At 45.3% G+C, this 18,194-nt stretch overlaps 1 protein-coding gene across 8 annotated transcripts in view; it reads left to right on the top strand.

The window, feature by feature from the left end:
* The window catches only part of Vps13D (vacuolar protein sorting 13D), a 249,867-nt gene extending 233,337 nt beyond the window's left edge, over positions 1–16,530 (top strand). For all 8 annotated transcript variants that reach the window (XM_069324372.1, XM_069324377.1, XM_045763846.2 and 5 more), the window contains 4 exons: positions 1,650–1,787; positions 4,370–4,501; positions 12,399–12,579; positions 14,670–16,530. In XM_069324372.1, coding sequence (XP_069180473.1) covers positions 1,650–1,787; positions 4,370–4,501; positions 12,399–12,579; positions 14,670–14,759 — 541 coding nt within the window. In that variant the 3' untranslated portion in view covers positions 14,760–16,530. The remainder of the gene's footprint in view (positions 1–1,649; positions 1,788–4,369; positions 4,502–12,398; positions 12,580–14,669) is intronic.
* Positions 16,531–18,194: the final 1,664 nt, after the last annotated feature.

Raw genomic sequence — 18,194 nt, forward strand, 5'->3', positions numbered from 1 at the left:
CGTTCTTCCCCTCGAGTCTTCGTGTCTCGGGTTTTTGTCTCAAGTTTCTTGTCGCTTGTGTGGACACTGGTGGCTTTGTTGTTGGTCTCCCACCTGGGTGCTTCATCTCAGCGGCAGTGTGTAGTTTCCTGGCAGTCCTACTGGTTTTCCTATCACTGCAAAGGGTTCTTCGGTTTCTGATAAGGTTGTCTTGTCTTTCCCCTTCAGGGTTGTTCCAGGACCGTCGTCTGGTGCCATATACTGTCGCGTCATATTGGGTGGCACTGGCAGGGCCACTCCTGCTTGTGTTTGGTGTTGTTCCCTCTGCTCCATTCCGCTTGCTGTCTAGTGCATTGTTTCACCTCTAACCTGCTCATGCGCTTCCGGTGCTGTCCTGGCCGTTGGCCCGGGTGGTCTATTTTCTTTCTTCTCCTCGGTTTGTCGTGACCCCTTCGGTTCTGGTGTGTTTTTTTGTTTTGCTTTTCAGATCTTCTTTTCCTGTTGGCATTGACTCTGGGGGTCGGGTCGGGGAGTTTCCAGCTCTCCTCCGGCGTCCGTGTATTTTCTGCCTCGTTTGGTCCTAGTGGTAGGTTGTTCGTTTGCTGCAGTCTCCTTCTTTTCGGGTGATGTTTGGGTCTGCATTTTTCTGTGCCCACAATTAATTTGTCTACTCCGACATCCTTAGTGTATAAAATTGTTCAAAATGTGTGTAGTAGATACAACCCTTGTTCTTGGCAGTGATGAGGATGAATGGGGAGGGGGGGGGCACAGTGGCTGCAGCTTCAGGGTTCAGCCACTGTGAGAGCTAAACACTTTGCACAAGTCTCCAAGAGAGGGGCTCGCTTTCACCCTATGGGCATGACCATCACCAATAGGAGACTGGTGGTTTTACTTTTCGTTCTCTCAGAGGGAAAATGTTCAACATCCCATACTCGCTACTTAAGAGCAACATTTTCGATGTAGAGTGATCATTCCCTAAAAAGTCACCTGCCTTTCTTCTTGGTATATATATAATACAATGTGGTAGGAAGGAGTTTTCCCAATGGGCTAAAAATTGTCTACTGTATTGTACATCCAATCCCTAAACGAGGGGAAGATCCAAAGCCTTGCAACCTTGTAAGCTGGTAGAAATGATGGTCAATGTCTGCTTGATTTGATGCTTCAAATGAGGTGGTTTTCTCTCAAATCCCAATGTAGAGTTGGAAAGATACATTCTACCACAGACATGATACAGAAATAAGGAAGGAAATGATTGATAAAGATTGAAATTAATGAAAGATTAGCAGATGCAGTTTAATCTGGTAAATGCATGTTTCTAAGCCAGGAAAATGATGCTAGTTACCAAATGTCAGCAAACAATATTTAAATGGCTGAATCTGAATGTAAGAGAAATCTTATTGCCAGGATATGATTGTATAAGCAAAAATAAGGCAAATAGATATTAAGATTCATTAGAAGTAGTAGTAATGAGACAGCTTGTGCTCCTTACACCAGCCCCCATGATTCTTGCACCATCCTGTGTGCTCCTTACACTTCATGTTCATATCATAAGATACACTGATCAAGGAATACTACTCATATCTCTTATATCATTATTAGATGATCCTGTTGAAAGATGCCAGTGTGTTCCAAATACAATAGTGTGCTTCAGTGCTGCATTTTTCTTTCAGCCCGTCTCAGAAGATTCCCATGCGTACACGTAAACCAAGACTTGTTATTGGGCTGAATGGTATGATACCAAGATACTCTGCAAGTCAAGCAGCTGGACAAGAACTCCTGCTTTCGTTTGATCAAGGAGGGACGGAAATGTATGTGTTGTTCATTACTTAATTACTTATCGTTGATCTACTTGTACTTTACACTAGTATTACAACTTATGTATCATTTAAAATGATACATATGTATAAGTCTTATGTAGAATATTTTAATAATTTAAAATCTTAATTAAAGTTACAGCTATCATAGATTGGTTTTTAGAAATATTCAGCATTGAGTCAGTGAAATAATAAGTATGAGGTAGGAATGTGGGACTAATGGTCTCCTTAGTGTGTGTTACACACGATTAGATCTACAAGAAGATGAAAGCCAAAAGAAGAAAAGAAACTTGTGCTGTAATTCATTCCGAAGCAAATATTGTAACATGTCCCAAAGACGTGTACCATGAAACACGTATTGTGCTGTTTATAGACAAAATTGCCCCCCTTATTTTAATTTTAAATTAATTTCTCAATACATTATCTCATTCACAAGATCAAAACCAAAAAATTATTGTAAGCTGCATCAACATGAAAGTTGTGTCCATTGGGCAAGTGAGTTGGTTATACAGTGTGGGACTACCTATTTGTCTTTGCAGGTAGAGATGCTTGTGGTGTACCATTTTCCTTTGCTGGTTTGTTATAAATAGCTTTAAGACAGTGATATTTTCTCTCATAACTCCTCTTTATGTTTATCCAACCATTCTCTTGTATTTGTTAATATCAGATGTTGAATGTAATGAGGCAAGGGGAAAATGAGGCTCAGATACTGACCTAATAGACAAAGAAAAACAGCCAAAAGTTCAGGCAAAGCAAAATAAATAACTGTTTGAAAGAAACAAATAAAATAAGGAAAAAATGGTAATAGTAGCAATATGTGACCATCCCGGCCTCCAGCTCAGCTGGCTGCCATAAGATGGTACTCTAGGCCACCTGGAGACATCCCGGCCTCCAGCTCACCTGGCTGCCATAAGGTGATACTCTAGGCCACCTGGGGCTCTGATACTCCACCTGCCTCACTTATGAGCCACCAGTATCACACCTCTAAACTGTGCTGGGAAGAAGCGAATGTCATGGTGCAGTAATAGGGAGCTACAGAGTGGACAACCATATATGGGTGTCATTACATTCATTGCTTGATTTTTAGGTTAGTTATTCAGTAGCTCATTAGAGTTAGCTCACAGCAGTGACTTTAGATAGGAAAAAAAAGATTGCTGAAAATGAACATTAGAGAAGCAGAAGCAAGGCAGCTGTAAAATTCACCCACACAGGGGTAAATTGCATAAAGCTGGACTGTCAAGCACAGCAGAAGAGGAGTGCTAAAGTTCCCTTGCCTTGACATACAACTGCTGAAGGTGAGGGGACCACAAATTTTAAGTGGTATGGTGAAAGCAGAAGACAAAGCCCTAGCCAAGGCCCAATGCATCTATGAACAACTCATGTGATGAAGGGGAAAGGAACTAAGGAACTGAATCCCAAATAAACAAAAGAGGAAAGTGATGATACAAAACCCACCTCGGGCTCAGTGGGAGAGACACTGAGCATTCCTGTTACCAGTGAAGGGGCCAACCATGAATGAAAGCAGTAAAGTACACTCAATCACTTGCATCCCAAGAGGTAGATCTCAGAGAGCCAATTCTTGTCCTGGCTCCTGGTGGGTTCAGGTGGTCTCAGAGGTCTAATGCAGCTCCCTGAGGCTTGGCTGGACCAGTACTTTGGGAAGCTGTTGAGCGCCATTCAGAAAGTGTCCTTTACATTCAACACTTGATTCTTTCATAACCTGAGATATGACAGCTTAGGAATGCCTTTTGATCAGCTATGATGAAAACATAACTAGTTTACTGATCATTTCTTCCTGTGTTGCCTGATTTACTTCTTCTCTTATCAATCTTCTGCCCTGCTTGCCTTCCTCAACCATTATCAAAACAAAGGCAATCTCCTGCAGTGGGTTGTTAAGGTTATCATAAATTCTTCTGTATGCCTTTATTCATTTTTTGTTTCACCAATAATTTGTGCATATTGGGACACCACTCGCATAGCCCTCAGACCTATGCTACATAAATAGACAAAGAATACCTTTTAGAGTGCCAGGTAAAATGCTGATTGAGTAAATGATTGTATATATGATATACTGCTGATTGTATACATGATACAAGTGCTTGCTTGTGCTTGCCAGTAGGCACAGTAATAGTTTTTATTATCCATTTTAGTCCAACAACTCACTAGCATTGTTTTACTCTTGGATTGTTTTATCTTCTGGGGGTTTCAATGTAAAGTTTGACATTCATATTATAAAGTGAAATACATTATAATGTTGTAGTTTAGTTCAGTACACTGTATCTTGAAAAATTACTTGTAACTCAGCTATCCAGTATCTGATAGCTCAAAAGTTTACTGTGTGCTTGTAATATAAATATTATGAAAGATTTAAAGATAATACAGTAATTAAATTGGATAAACTAAAGTATACATTAATAGACTAATAATAGGGCAGTACAGTACTGATGTGGTGTTCTGAGATAAATATATAATTTTATTGAACAGAGTAGGCATTGGTAGACAAATAAATGACATAATTACTTGCATTGCAATTGTATAATTTACTATTTTACTGAGAAAGGTTTGTACTCCTACAGCTTCCTTGGTTGCGAAGTGTTACGTGAAGGAGGAGAAGATCTGCGTGTTATTATATCTAGTGAACAGGTGCGAGTGTTCAGTCAGAGTGAACCTTCCAGTACACCCACACCTGTTCTTACAGTTTATTATAGGTAAATCATTGAACACTCCATTCATATCTTTGTGACATTAATAATGTTTACTAATGTTTAAGTTTTGGTTGAAGGTTAAATATTGTTAGTTAAATTATATACAAATTCAAATTAAATATGAGACATGGTACATAATGATTGGAAGATATTTCTTACAACATATGTAAGAAATAAGAATTTAATTGTAGATGAAAATATTTCTGAGCAAGTTGCAAGGGTCATGAACAAAAATGTACAATAATCCTTTTAGACTTGTCAAAAAATGCTATGAATGCCGTTTGCATTCTAATGCTATATAAAAAATGCTGTTTTTTCTGTGGGGAGCCCCTCTGACTCCCTGGAGCTATCGAACTGATATACGCCATATTAGTTTACGCTATGTTGGTCAACGCACTTCAGCCTACTGGGGACCACGAACCAGAACCTGGTCCCCTCAGAGAGGCATAGAGAGCAATGGCCTGTGGAACACCCTCTCCCCCCCCCCCCATGTGTTTGGGAGCATTCCATGTCTGTCATCGACCAGGGTTAGGCACCCAAAAAGATAGGCATAACAAAACAAACCCCACTTGGTAAGAAATTGCAACTGAAGACCAAACAGAGGCAAAACTCCCCCAAACCTAAAGAAACAAGCAAACAAGTAAACGTCATACACTACCACTGCTCCGCTTGTCCACGCAGTCCTCCCCTCCCCAGGAAGAGGAGGGGGGAACCCCGGATCCCCCCCCCCCCCATGCTGATGAACTCTGGGGCAGTCATCAACTCTGGCTTGATTTCCTGACAAATTTTGTACCTTTGTGGCGTTTCCTGCTCTTTGTGGTGTGGTGGCCAGGAGTAACTACAGTGTACTAGGACTGCATGCGCTTATGGCTCCCTTCCCTAGGTGCCTTGTAAGTACTACCCTTGGGTTTTATGTTTACCTTCCACTTTTGTACTTTTGCAGGGATTTTCTTTTGTTTTAGTTTTTCTTGCCTGGAGGAAGTCTTCCTTTGTTTGGCTATTGCTATTAGTTCACATAGGGTATATTGGTGGCCCTTCTCTAGACCCCTGTGCTTGTATATGTCACAGGGGTCCAGTTAATAGAGCATCCCACTTTGTTAGCTCTTGGGTTTAACCGGCTAGCAGTACCTTGCCTTGGCTTCCCTTAGAAGACACCCCTACAGGTCCTGGAAAACACCGTTGGGGCTCGGTTGACCAATGGATGTGTCCTCTGAGTTCCACCTCGCCTTGTGCGAGTTTGAAGGTTGTTCTGTGCCCTTGTCTCAGGGTGACGGTCACCTGTTTGGCCTCCGTCATGCTGCCTGTTGGGTAAACACCTTTGACCCGGAGTCTTGCGAGACGTTTTCTCTGCTCATGCTCCAGTTTACCCCATTCTGTTATCGCTGAGGTTCGGGTTCAGGCAGCATCTGCGTTGTATGCCCAGTTTATGCTGTTGCAAAGCACTAGGTTGGTTGCCCACTCGGAGGCCCTGGGGCTGCCCCATTTTGGTTATAGGGACCCAGATTTGGGGGCATTAGTCGCTTCGACTTTGGTTCAGTCCTCGGCTCCCTCTTTCCGGAGATTTTCTGCCTTTCGAATCCCACTTAAGGAGGTTCGGGAGGCTATTGCGGCTTACATCTTGCGAGACCTAGATTATGCCTTTGTGATGGATCCATCCTTGTTTGAGTACGGTTCTTATTCCCTATATTGGGTGTATTATAAAATTCTGGAGTGTTCCTGGCTTGCAGACTGCCATTTCTTTTTACAGGGAGCATGGCATGGGTTTTGTCGGACCCGCACGCTCGACTGGCTGGAGGCTACTACCGTTTTGCAGGTTTGGGGGTGAAGTTTGAGCGCTTAATGTGTGCTTGTTCGCCCCTGTGCTTCTTCGGGATATTAGCCTTGTTCAGCTGTGTGTTCAGGTTACCACCCTTTTGGCGTCTTTGGTGGCTGAAGACTTCCACGCTCGTGGGCACATGGTCTTGGTCTTGTGCTTCTTTTCCCTTTTCGAGTTGTCCTCAGACGAGATTGGGGAGGATGTGGAGGCGTTGAGTGCCAGGCCTTTGTCTGGGGCACTGGCCTCGGTGGCTAGGGCATCAGCCGCGCTGTTGAAGCTGTTTACGCTTATTCTCAGGCAAAAAGAACATTTTTTGCGTCTGTTCTTTGCCTCGTGTGTCGCTAGGCCATGCTTGCTCTCTCCTTGGAATCCGCTTGGGCCCCCTGGCTCTTAGGTTTTTGTCCCCATTTTGTCCATTGCTGTTTGCACAGTCTGTTGTCATTCAGTTTCTGCAGGCAGCCTCATCTAGTTGTTGTCCTCAGTTGGATTTGTTGCTTCTCCGTGGTGGCCGTTTTTGGGGATCTCGAAAGGGTCGTGCCTGGCTCGGGGTTCTTCCTGTCGGGGTGGGCCCTTGGTGTCAGTTTCTGAGCCAGCGCTTCCTTCGGAGTCAGCATCATCTGGTCGGCGCAATGTTTGTTTTGCTCATCGGCTAGCTTCTCATAAGGGGCGTTGGCTCTTTCGCGGGTCGTCCCATTGACGGGACGATGGAGAGGGGGGGGGGAGGCTCACGCTGTTCGCTTATGCCTGGTCCCACGATTTGTAGGCATTTCATGTCATGTCATCCGTCCTGTGGTGGCATTGAGCAGCTGCTCCCAATGCCTTTGGGAGGAGCCACCTTCGGGGACTTTGGGGCTGGCAGGGCAGGCTTCTTTCCCTTTGCTTCTTCTGGCCATCTTGGAGTGGGTGCGCTTGGGTGTGGTTGAAACGATCCCATTCCTCAGGTGAGTTTCCTGCCTGTTTCCAGTACCAAAATGGGACTGTGCGGATCTGTGGTCCATTTTGGACTTATCCCGTCAAAACCCCTGGATTCCTTGCCCCTCCTTTCAGATGACCACTCCGTCCCAGGTCCGGCTTCTTTTTGGAGCCGGGTTCTTTGATGGTGCCTCTGGATCTCCAGGATGAATATTGGCACATCACGATTCATCTAGGGTTCAGGGTCCTACCTTGAGGTTGCTTCCGGGGCTTAGCGTCCCCGCGGCCCGGTCGTCGACCAGGCCTCCTGGCTGCTGGACTGATCAACCAGCCTGTTGGACGCAGCTGCTCGCAGCCTGACGTATGAGTCACAGCCTAGTTGATCAGGTATCCTTTGGAGGTGCTTATCCAGTTCTCTTTTGAACACTATGAGGGGTCTGCCAGTTATGCCCCTTATGTGTAGTGGAAGCGTGTTGAACAGTCTCGGGCCTCTGATGTTGATAGAGTTCTCTCTCAGAGTACCTGTTGCACCTCTGCTTTTCAACGGGGGTATTCTGCACATCCTGCCATGTCTTTTGGTCTCATGTGATGTTATTTCTATGTGCAGGTTTGGGACCAGCCCCTCAATTATTTTCCACGTGTAAATTATTATGTATCTCTCCCGCCTGCGCTCAAGGGAGTACAGATTTAGGCTCTTTAGTCGGTCCCTGTAATTTAGATGTTTTACTGAATGGATTCTAACAGTAAAGGATCTCTGCATGCTTTCCAGGTCAGAAATTTCTCCAGCTTTGAAAGGGGCTGTCATTGTGTAGCAGTACTCCACTCTAGAGAGCACAGGTTAGGTTTCGTTGTGTGGTGGCAGGCTTACCACTTTCGGTGCCTTTCTTTTGGCTTGAATCTGGCACCTCACGTATTCATGAGTCTTACCCAGGTCGTGGTGACCCGTCTGCATCTGCTGAGGTTTCGAGTTCTGGCCCACCTCGATGACTGGTTGGTGTGGGCTCCCAGCCGGTCTGCTTGTCTGCTCGCCAGGGGTGTGGTTCTTTCCCAGCTCACCGGCTTCGGGTTCCTGGTGAACTGGAGTCCCATCTGGTTCCGTCCCAGGTTCGGACCTGGCTGGACATGTGTGGGACTCTCAGACCATTTCTGTGTCTCTCTCCCTCTGACGGCGTTGCTGAGGCTGCGGCCCCACCTTCAGCTGTTTCTGGGGGGGGGGGGTCTCGGGTCACTTGGTGGTTGCTCAAGCAGCTGTGCCGGAATTTGACCTTTGCTGTGCTGGCTTACCTGCCAGGTTGGGTCTGGCTTCGGCATCTGTTCTGGTTCCTTCGGGGACATTCCTTCCACCTCTCTCATGATCGCTGAGTTCGGCCTCCGGAGGCCTTCTGTCGGTTGCTGTGTCACCAGCCTCCTCTTCGGGTTTTCGGGATTCAGTGCCTTAATGCGTACCCGAGCCCCCGCTCGATGTGTTCACGGATGTCTCGGGGTTTTGTAACCAGTGCTCACCAGGCTGGCTAGGGGCGGTGTGCTTCGTCCTTCTGTTGGGTTCACAGCACGGTGTGGGAGTTCACAGCATTTTGGCTGTCGCTTCAGAGGGTTCAGGTCACTAGGGGTTCCACGATCCGGCTCCATTCGGACTGCTCTCCGGTGGTTCATTATCTGAACCACATGGGGTTCTCTTTGGTTCTTAGCTCTTTGTGGCTGGTCACTTCGAATGACTCATCTGCTGGATTCTCAGAGTTTTGCTCTCCGTCCAAGCAAAATTTCCGGGAAGTGTCCAACGTCCTGGTGGACGGCCTGTCTCAGTTCATTCCCCTGTCTACAGAATGGACTGTTGACGCCGACTCCTTCAATTGGCTCTGCCAGACATATGGGCTTCCAGAGGTGGACCTCTTCATGTCAGTGTGATCTCTGCATCTCTCGATATACAGTATGTGGTGCCTTTCCTTGACTGTGGAGCTGTCACGATGGATGTCTTTTAGCAGGACTGGTCGAGGTGGGGTTACCTATGCCTCTTCCCCCCCCCCCTAGTCCAGCTGTTGCTTCAGGTCCTGGCTCGGTTGGAGACTTACCAGGTGAGAGTAGTCCTGATGGCTTCTTGATGGTCGGCCCAGCTTTGGTTTCAGGCACTGCTTGCTTGGTGTCCAAATCCGGGGTGTTTTCCGTGGCTCTGCCTCTTTCAGCAGATCGGACCGATCTAGTACATGGCTGGTTCGGTCTCCTCCACTCTTCGCGTCTGGTGTTTTTGACGCTGGTGTATCACACTTATATGGTGATCAGGTGGCTTCTTTGATGGTGTCCCACCTGCGAGCTCCATCTCAGCGACAGGATGAAGTCTTCTGGCAATCTTTTTCACCATTTTTGTCACTTCATAGGTTGTCTTCTACAGTATTTCTGATCAGGTTGTTTTGTCATTTCTTTCTTAGCTTTTTGATGCAGGTCCAAATGATGGACCATCATTTGATGCAGAATACTGTCACCTTGTATCGTGTGGCGCTGGCGGAGCCACTTGAGCTTGCATTCAGGGTAGATATCATTTCCACGCTGTTTCATAAATTTTCTCATGGTTTGTTTTACCTCATGCCTGCTCATGCGCTGCCTGAGCCGTTCTGTTCCTTGGATCAGGTGCTCTCTTTTCTCTCTTTTCCTCGGTGTGTGGTGGCTCCTTCGGTTCAAGATTTTTTCCAAGGCTCTGTTTCTGTTGGCATTGGCCTCTGGGGATGTTGGGTTAGCGAGCTTCATGCTCTCCTCCGGTGCAGGGGTTTCTGCTCCTTCATGGTCGGTTTGTTTGGTTGCAGCCGTCTCCTCCTTTTCTGACGAAGAACAAGACAGCGGCTTTCCAGAGGGACCCTTGGGTCATTGATGCTTGGTTAGTCGGGCGTCAGTGGTAAGGGACGCGCTTTGGGTTGATCCGATTTCCCTCGTTCCCAGTTCCAGGGCTCTGGTCTCCCAGATCGTCCACAGGGTTATTAAGTCTAGCTAGCCTACGGTCTATCCTCGTGCCCATGATGTTCGTAATTTGCTGCTTTGGCTACCGTGTTTGGCAATATGTCTTGGGCCGACATTCGAGCGCGGGGATTTTGGAGGTCGAATAAGGTCCTGGCTGCCCGTTATTTAGTCGACGTTCCTAGTCCTGGTCATTCGTGTGTGGCTTTGGGTCGCAAGTTGCAGCCAGTTGTCTTTACTACAAGTTGAGGAGCATGTAGCAGCCTCCTGGGTAAGTCCCTCTTTTCCTTATCTCTGTTTATGTAGGTCCAGTGAACCGACAGAAAACCAGCGTTGAATATGAAACTCCATTTTCTGGGTGAGCTCCTGAGTCTTCCTGGCACCCACCCTCCCTCCGGTCGGTGGTTTCGTTTTGTTTTTGATGCTCAGCCTCAGAACTGGGGTTGAGAGTAGCTGAACTCCATTTGACTGATGCCCCAGACTAATATATCGCGTATCACTCTGATAGCTCCAGGGAGCCTCTGGGGCTCACCCAGAAAATGGCGTTTGATTACATTCAACACTTGTTTTTTCCTGTGCTAACATCATCATTGTACAGAGCACCACTTGGTTTCCGAATTTTAGTTATCCGAAACTTCCAGTTTCCCCGATTGGGGTTGGGGAGTCATGCTGTTCGGGTAGGAAGGGGTCCGCCAAGCGTCACGCCGGCCTGAGGTGCTGGGTGGGAGATGGTCCAGTTTGCCCACTGTGACTTCACAGATTCACGGCCTATTATTCCTATTAATTTAAATTGTCATAAGGCTGGAATTTTAATTCTGTGCTTTTGTTTTACTTATCTGCACAATTAAGAAACATCTGTGCACCATGTCGGCTCCAAATGCACGCATTGCATCAGTGATGGCTGACTGGTGAGTGGATGGATGGGAGAGCTTAGGTGGGAGGCAGTATGAGAGAGGGGGGAGAATCAGTGAGAGAGGGGGAGAATTAGTCAGAAAGGGAGGGAGAGATGTTAGGAGGGAGGGGGAGGTAGGAAGAGATGCAAGGAGGTAGGCAGGAACAGAGGGAAGTAGTGAGAATTAGGGAGGGAGGGAAAGGCAGGCAGGCAGGCAAGCAGGTGCCAGCTGGCTGGCTGGCAGGCAGGCAGGCAGGCAAGCAGGCAGGTGCCAGCTGGCTGGCTGGCTGGCAGACGGACGGACCTGACCCGACCCGACTGACAGGGAAGGAGGCAGGCAGGAAGGGATGTATGGATGTTGAGGTGAACCACGTGACCTTTGAGAGAGAGAGAGAGTGTGTGTGTGTGTGTGTGTGTGTGTGTGTGTGTGTGTGTGTGTGTGTGTGTGTGTGTGTGTGTGTGTGTGTGTGTGTGTGTGTGTGTGTGTGTGTGTAAGGTTTGGAGGGGGGTGTCGGTGGTGGGGGAGGGACCGGCTGACTTCGTAAGCCTAAGCCTAACTACTCGACAAACCTGTGACCCAGATTTGTTTCTTAAATGTACATCATCGTATATTTTTGGCAGGCAGAGAGGGAGGCAGACTGGATATGGCAGGCAGAGAGGGAGGCAGGCTGGATGGCAGGCAGAGAGGGAAGCAGGCTGGCTGGCAAGCAGGGAGGCAGGGATAGTCATGTGGTTGAACCATGTGACCTTGAAGAGAGAGTATGGGATGTAGGGGGGGGGGGTTTCAGTGGTGGGGGAGAGACCGGCTCACTCCCGAATTTTAAGCCTAACACACTCGACCCATTAGCAGGATGGCAGGGAGGGAGGCAGGCAGAGTGAGGCAAGCAGGCTGGTAGGCTGGCTGGCAGGCAACATCCAGAGGATGTTTGCCAGACGTCTTAATAATCAGCTAGGAACAATTAAGGACTTTTATAAAGCGGATCAGAACTTCACTTATTGGTGAGTACAAACAAAATACGGTCGCATTTATGCTATGAACCTGTCGATTTTTTTCCCCTAGAGTTTTTTCATAAATTTTTCGTAATTTTTTTTTACATGTTTAGTATATTTTTCCCTTTATTTCTCGTTTACGAACTTACATGTTAACCAATGGATCTCGTCCCCAAGGGGTTCAGAAACCAAGTGGTGCTCTGTATTATTTTTGCAAAATAAATTAATTATATGCATCTCTTTCTCATTAATCTCAGTATTAATGTAAAACTTCAGAATATAAATTCTTATAATATTTATTTAATTGAGTATAAATATTCAAAAGTGCTTGCCACTGTTTTTTCCAGAGATTTATACCAGTGCAAGCCAGTTGTTCTCCAAGTAGAAGGATCAGAAACGGACCATAAGCACTATATTGAATTAAGTCTAAAAGCAGAAAAATCTGAGGCACCTGGCATCCCTCGACCTTCAGATCTGGCCTACAAAAGACCTAAAGTTCGTTGTGATTCCAGAAGTATTGCGTGCAGGGTAAGTAATAGTGTCTCAATCTTAAACGTAAAATTAACATATATTATCGACTGTCTCTGTGTTTTATTAGTCTGAATTTTAGCATATTCCATATTCTTGCTTTCTTTTCTTACACGCAGAAACATTTTTCTTAGTGTGGCTGTGCTTTTTCTGGGGGGAGCCCCGTCGGCTCCCCGGAGCTGATATGCTAATGTCAGACTTTGGCATCAGTCATGTGTATAGAGTTCTGTGGGCCTACCGGGGACCATGAGCCAGAACCTGGCCCCCTCAGAGAGGCATGGGGAGCAATGGCCTATAGAAACCCCCATTTGGTTGGAACAATTCTATGTCTCCCATCGACCGGGTAGAGCCAGATAGATGCAGTCAACCCAACCATCTTTTTCCTGTAAAATCCTGTAAAAAGGTGGTTGGGTGGCTTCGTTAATGGTGTCCCACCTGTGTGCTTCTTGGCGGCAGTGTGGGGGTTTTTGGCGGTCCTTCCTTTTCCTTCTGTCCCTTCTTAGGTAGCTGCATTGTTGTCATGGTCTTGTCCTTCTCTTGTGGAGGTTTGGGGCCGTCATCTTGCCCCATACTGTCGCCTCTTCTCGTGCGGCGCTGGCTGAGCTGCTTCAGCATGTTTTCGGTTTTGATGTTCCTTCTGTGCCGTTTCACAAGCTGTCCCGGGCATTGTTTCACCTCCGGCCTGCTCATGCACCGCCTGAGCCGTCCTGGTCATTGGACGGAGTGATCTCTTTTCTTTCTTCTCCTCGGTTTGTTGTGGTCCCTTCGGTTCAGGTTGTTCTCGGAGGCTGTTTTTCTGTTGGCATTGACCTCTGGTGGTCGGGTTGAGGCGCTTCATGCTCTCCTCCGGCGCATGGGTTTCTGCTCTTTCGGTCTTCGTGATGGTTTTGTTCATCTGCAGTCGTCTCCTTCTTTCCTGGTGGAGAGTGAGACTGCTGCTGTCCGGAGGGGTCCCTGTGTTATTGATGCTTGTTAGTCAGGCCAGGGGTGCATCCAGTTTTGTTTTCGGTTGCGGCTCTTCACCGTTATTTGTGCACCACGGCTTCTGTGTCCGGGGACGCGCTTTGGGTTGATCCGGTTTGTGCGGGTGCGGGTCTCCCATGTTGTCCGCAGATTTCATAAGACTAGCTGGCCTGCGGTCTATCCCCGTGCCCATGGCGTTTGTAAATTCACTGCTCTTGCTGCCGTCTTGGTGACATGTCCTGGGCTGACATTCAGGCACGGGTGCTTTTGGAGGTTGATCAGGGTCCTGGCTGCTCGTTACCTCGTGTACATTCCTGGGCCTGTGTCGTCTTGAGTCGGCGATTGCAGCCGGTTGTCTTGACTTCAAGTTGAGGAGTGAGCAACGACTGCCTCCCAGGTAGGTCCCTAAACACTCCTCTTTGGGTAGTTAGCTCCGGGGAGCCAAAGGGGCTCCCCCCAGAAAACCAGCGTTGAATGTAATGAAACGCCATTTTCTGGGTGAGACCCGGAGACTTCCCGGCATCCCTCCCTCCCTCCGGTCGGTGGTTTTTCGTGTGTTTTGACATCCAGCCTCAGAACTGACGGGTGGATAGCCGGCGTGAGGGGTCTGGGGCTCCCCCTTCCCCCTCACGGGGAGGAGGGAGCTGCGCAGACATCGGTGTGGCGAGGCAACGTGTGACGTCATGATCGTTTGCTTATTTCTTTTAGGAGAGTTCTATCCACTTGTTCGGCTTTGGGTAGCAATAATTTCACCAGAATAGGGGTTTGTTTTGGGATGCTTACCTTTTTGGGTGCCTGACCCGGTCGATTGCAGACATAGAATGCTTCCAACCACACGGGGATTTCTATAGGCCATTGCTCCTTATGCCTCTCTGAGTGGGCCAGGTTCTGGCTCGTGGTCCCCAGTAGGCCCATAAGAACTCCATACACATGACTAATGCCAAAGTCTGACATTAGGATATCATCATAGTAAGCTCCAGGGAGCCTCTGGATCTCAACCAGAAAATGGCGTTTCATTACATTCAACTCTGGTTTTTTGCAAAAGTGTTCTGTCAGGACCGTTATAATATAATTAGTAAATGATTCAGTAGTTTTTATTTAACATGGAGTTTTTCATTTTGTTGAAGGTGGCACAGCAGATCAACTATGCAAGAAACTTGCACGATGAATTACGACAAACACTGCTTATTCAGGAGGAAGAAAATATTGAAGACTAAATACATAATGATTTGAAAATGTGCTTTGTTCTAGAGATAGAGAAGTCTCTTTTTAGTACTGTGATAGTTTGTAAAATAGCAATTATGGTAATTATTATTGCTGATGTTGAAATATATACTTATAGCTGCTATTGAAGCATAGCATATATTTTTAAGATGTTAGTTATGCCAATTTTAGTCTTGCATATGTTATGTGGCTTATGTAATCACCAAATTTGTCTTGGTTCTTACATATTTATTGACATGATCATACTTCATCCATTTTTGTAAAAGAAAAAAAATGTACATACATACATTCTGTAAAATATATATATATATATTTATATTTCCTATCTACATGGATTACATTATATTTATAATATTTAAAATAGGTGATGACATGACCTCACACAGTTTAATATGTACTTTATGTGAATACTGATTAATTACTGGAACTGAGAACCTAACTACCATCTCCAGACAACAATATATAAGGTTTAATTAAGGACTAGTCACTCAAATCTTACGCTGGTTTGTAATGCTGGAGTCACTGACTTGGTGCTTGAACACTTTGTTCAAGACTTATTGTAAGTTATCACTCTCTTATTTAATGTGGCTTTAAATTCTAGTGCTCATTTATTTACTAAGTTCTGTGATATTATTTGTTACAATAACCTCATATAGAAACAACAGGATACTATGACCTATAGACAGGTCTATAAGTGTCCTCTCCATCACATATGCATGTTAATATTTTGGTTGTTGCTAGTTTCATGTGTGTTTTGTAATGAACAGTTTGAAAGCAGTGTTAGAAGAACTTGAATTTTTTTTCTACATTTTTCATGACTGTGTTGAAAAATGTAATTGTTCATTCCATAGTTCAGCAGTTGCACTGACATTACTTAGCTTCTTAGTATTTAGTTTGTTCTGTTCCTGTGATGTAAAATAATACCTTGGCTAAATGGGAAGAATTATATTTTTGTTATTAGGCTTGTTAATTATTGTATATAAGCAAGATATAATTCCTGTTGTTAAGGACATGAAGCCTGTAGTTAATATTATCGAGGTCCCTGTAGGGCAACTATTGACCTTTCCCAGGGTGCAACCCAGAACATTTGTGTAACTCCCAGGTACTGATTTTCCGCTAGATGAAGAGAGGCATCAGGTGAAAGGAAATATGCCCAACTGTTCCTGTCCTACCTGTGGACTGAACCTGGGTCCCTCAGTTGTGATCAGAGGACATACTGTGCTTCAACACCCATTAAACACACAATCAATACTTATTGGCATTATTTGTTGCTGTATATAAATTGCAATGTACTGTATAGTAAATGTATTCTCACTATGTACGCTTTAGTATTTAATTATAGAAGTATATTTTGTTAAGTTGCACTAATGGCTGAAGTAGCATGAAAACCTGGATGTGTTAGGACAGCTGCAAGAGTACCAATCCCATAATTTCATTGATGTCTTTGATGTTCAAATTCATCTAAGCTTCAGGTTGAGTGGCCAGTAGTAGGGGTTTTAAGAATCAGATTGATGAATTTAGTTTTTTCTTATTCACTGTGTTCTAGGTACTCTTAAATATTCTGCAACTGTGTTATTTGGCTTTCCAATTTTAGCCATTTTGTATAATTACAGTATTTACTTGTACACAATATAATCGACATTTGCAGTGATTTTTTTTTGTAATATTGTACAGTATCCAAAAATCATTTCTCTGGTACAGTGAAATTTTATCTTTTCAAAGTTATTATTTCAAGAGATGTTAAAAATAAAATATATAAATACAGTGTGGAAGTTAATATCCCTCAATCTTGAAATTGTGTTGATAAATTTGCTTTGAGAGGCATTCTGTAATTACCTAAGTGTAGTTACAGGATGAGAGCTACACTCGTGGTGTGCTATATTAGTTGACACACTTTTTCCTTCAAATGAAAGGTCCTAAGTCAAGTGATGGGCAAGGTGAATTGATTCTGAGCTCTTGCTGTGACCCTGTGCATCTAGCAATAATTTGTGAACTGAATGTAAAACAAGTGATGAAAGAGCCTCTAGAGGAAAATGACACTGACTTAAATTAAAGTTCTTGGCCCATGGCCTAAATCCCAACATGAGCAAATTGGATGGCAGTGACATTTTTTATGTCACCCAGTCTGCCCAGCTCGTGTCTTCCTTGATGTTTGTTATGACATTCATATTGAAATATGACCTATTATAGGTATAGGTTAAGTAATAATTGTAATTACGAAGTAATAAGATGCTTATCTTAACATACTAAGGAGGTTAGGTAAGGTCGGTGTTTTCTATGAAGCTTTTCAAGGTAAACTAGTATGTCACATATGTACGTATTTAATAAGTCAATATTGACTGTAAGAAAGTGCGAGAATGGGTTGAATCCTTTCAGTATTGCTAGTACATCTGGTGGAAGCTGATTACTGGCTGCTCTTTCCACTAATTTGGTTGCTGGTACTTCAGCTTCCTGCTGAGGATCCTTAGGGTGTGGGGCTTTAGGTGTTTTATTTCCTTTGGCCCAGTGGATTTGCTGCCACATCTCTCCAAGAGAGGTACTCGCCTAATTGTGCTTGCGGGGGTTGAGCTTTGGCTCTTTGGTCCCGCCTCTCAACTGGTGTACAGGTTCCTGAGGTGTGTTCATTCAGATGTGAACACCATTCCAGCGACTTTTGTTCTTTTTATTATCCTGGTTTCTTGATGCACATGTTCCTTGACCTCACAAAGTAAGGTCCTGTTGTGGTCGCTTGGCTGCTTTTTGTATAGCATCCTTGTTCTGTTGATTCTATGACTGAGTTAGCTCATAGCATTCTTTGATACGTTCGCAATAGTACCAGTGATCTTTGTGGTGTCTGGTGGACTGGTTTTTCAGTGGAATTGAGTGGTTGGCTGCACTTTGAATCGCTTTGACATAATCTTGTTCTGCTTGATTAATGTTTTCGGGAACATCATAGTTTCTATGCTACTCTGAAATGAGGTTTTGAAATCGGTCCCAGTTTACTAAAGCAAGGTTCCAGGCTCCAGATGGAGGTGGAGGTGAGGTGGGTAGATCTAACTTAAGATCAATTTGGACCCCATAGTGGTCGCTTGTGAGTGTGGGCTCAACTGACCATGTTGCTGCATCTCTTAGGGAGGCTGAAACTGTAACGGCTGATTCCCTCCTTCCCTCCCCCCCTCCCCCTTCGCCCATTTGTAAAGGGCCAAGAGGTTGACCTGAGAGTGGTCTTGCTAGCTTGGTCCACTCGGTGCCTATGCTCTCCCACTCCATTCCCTCTCCATCCACCTCTCAATTCCCTCTCTTTCCCTCTCATCGGTTCCTCCCCCATACCAGGTGAGTCAAATGTCCCTACCATTTATCTTGCAGGAGACAGGTTTGAACATAATTTATCAGTTTCTGTAAATATTGCTCGGATGTGCCCCAGGCTCGGGTGGTCCACTACAGAGGCG

Source organism: Procambarus clarkii, chromosome 14, assembly GCF_040958095.1.
Source record: "Procambarus clarkii isolate CNS0578487 chromosome 14, FALCON_Pclarkii_2.0, whole genome shotgun sequence".
Classification (NCBI taxonomy): Eukaryota; Metazoa; Arthropoda; class Malacostraca; order Decapoda; family Cambaridae; genus Procambarus; species Procambarus clarkii.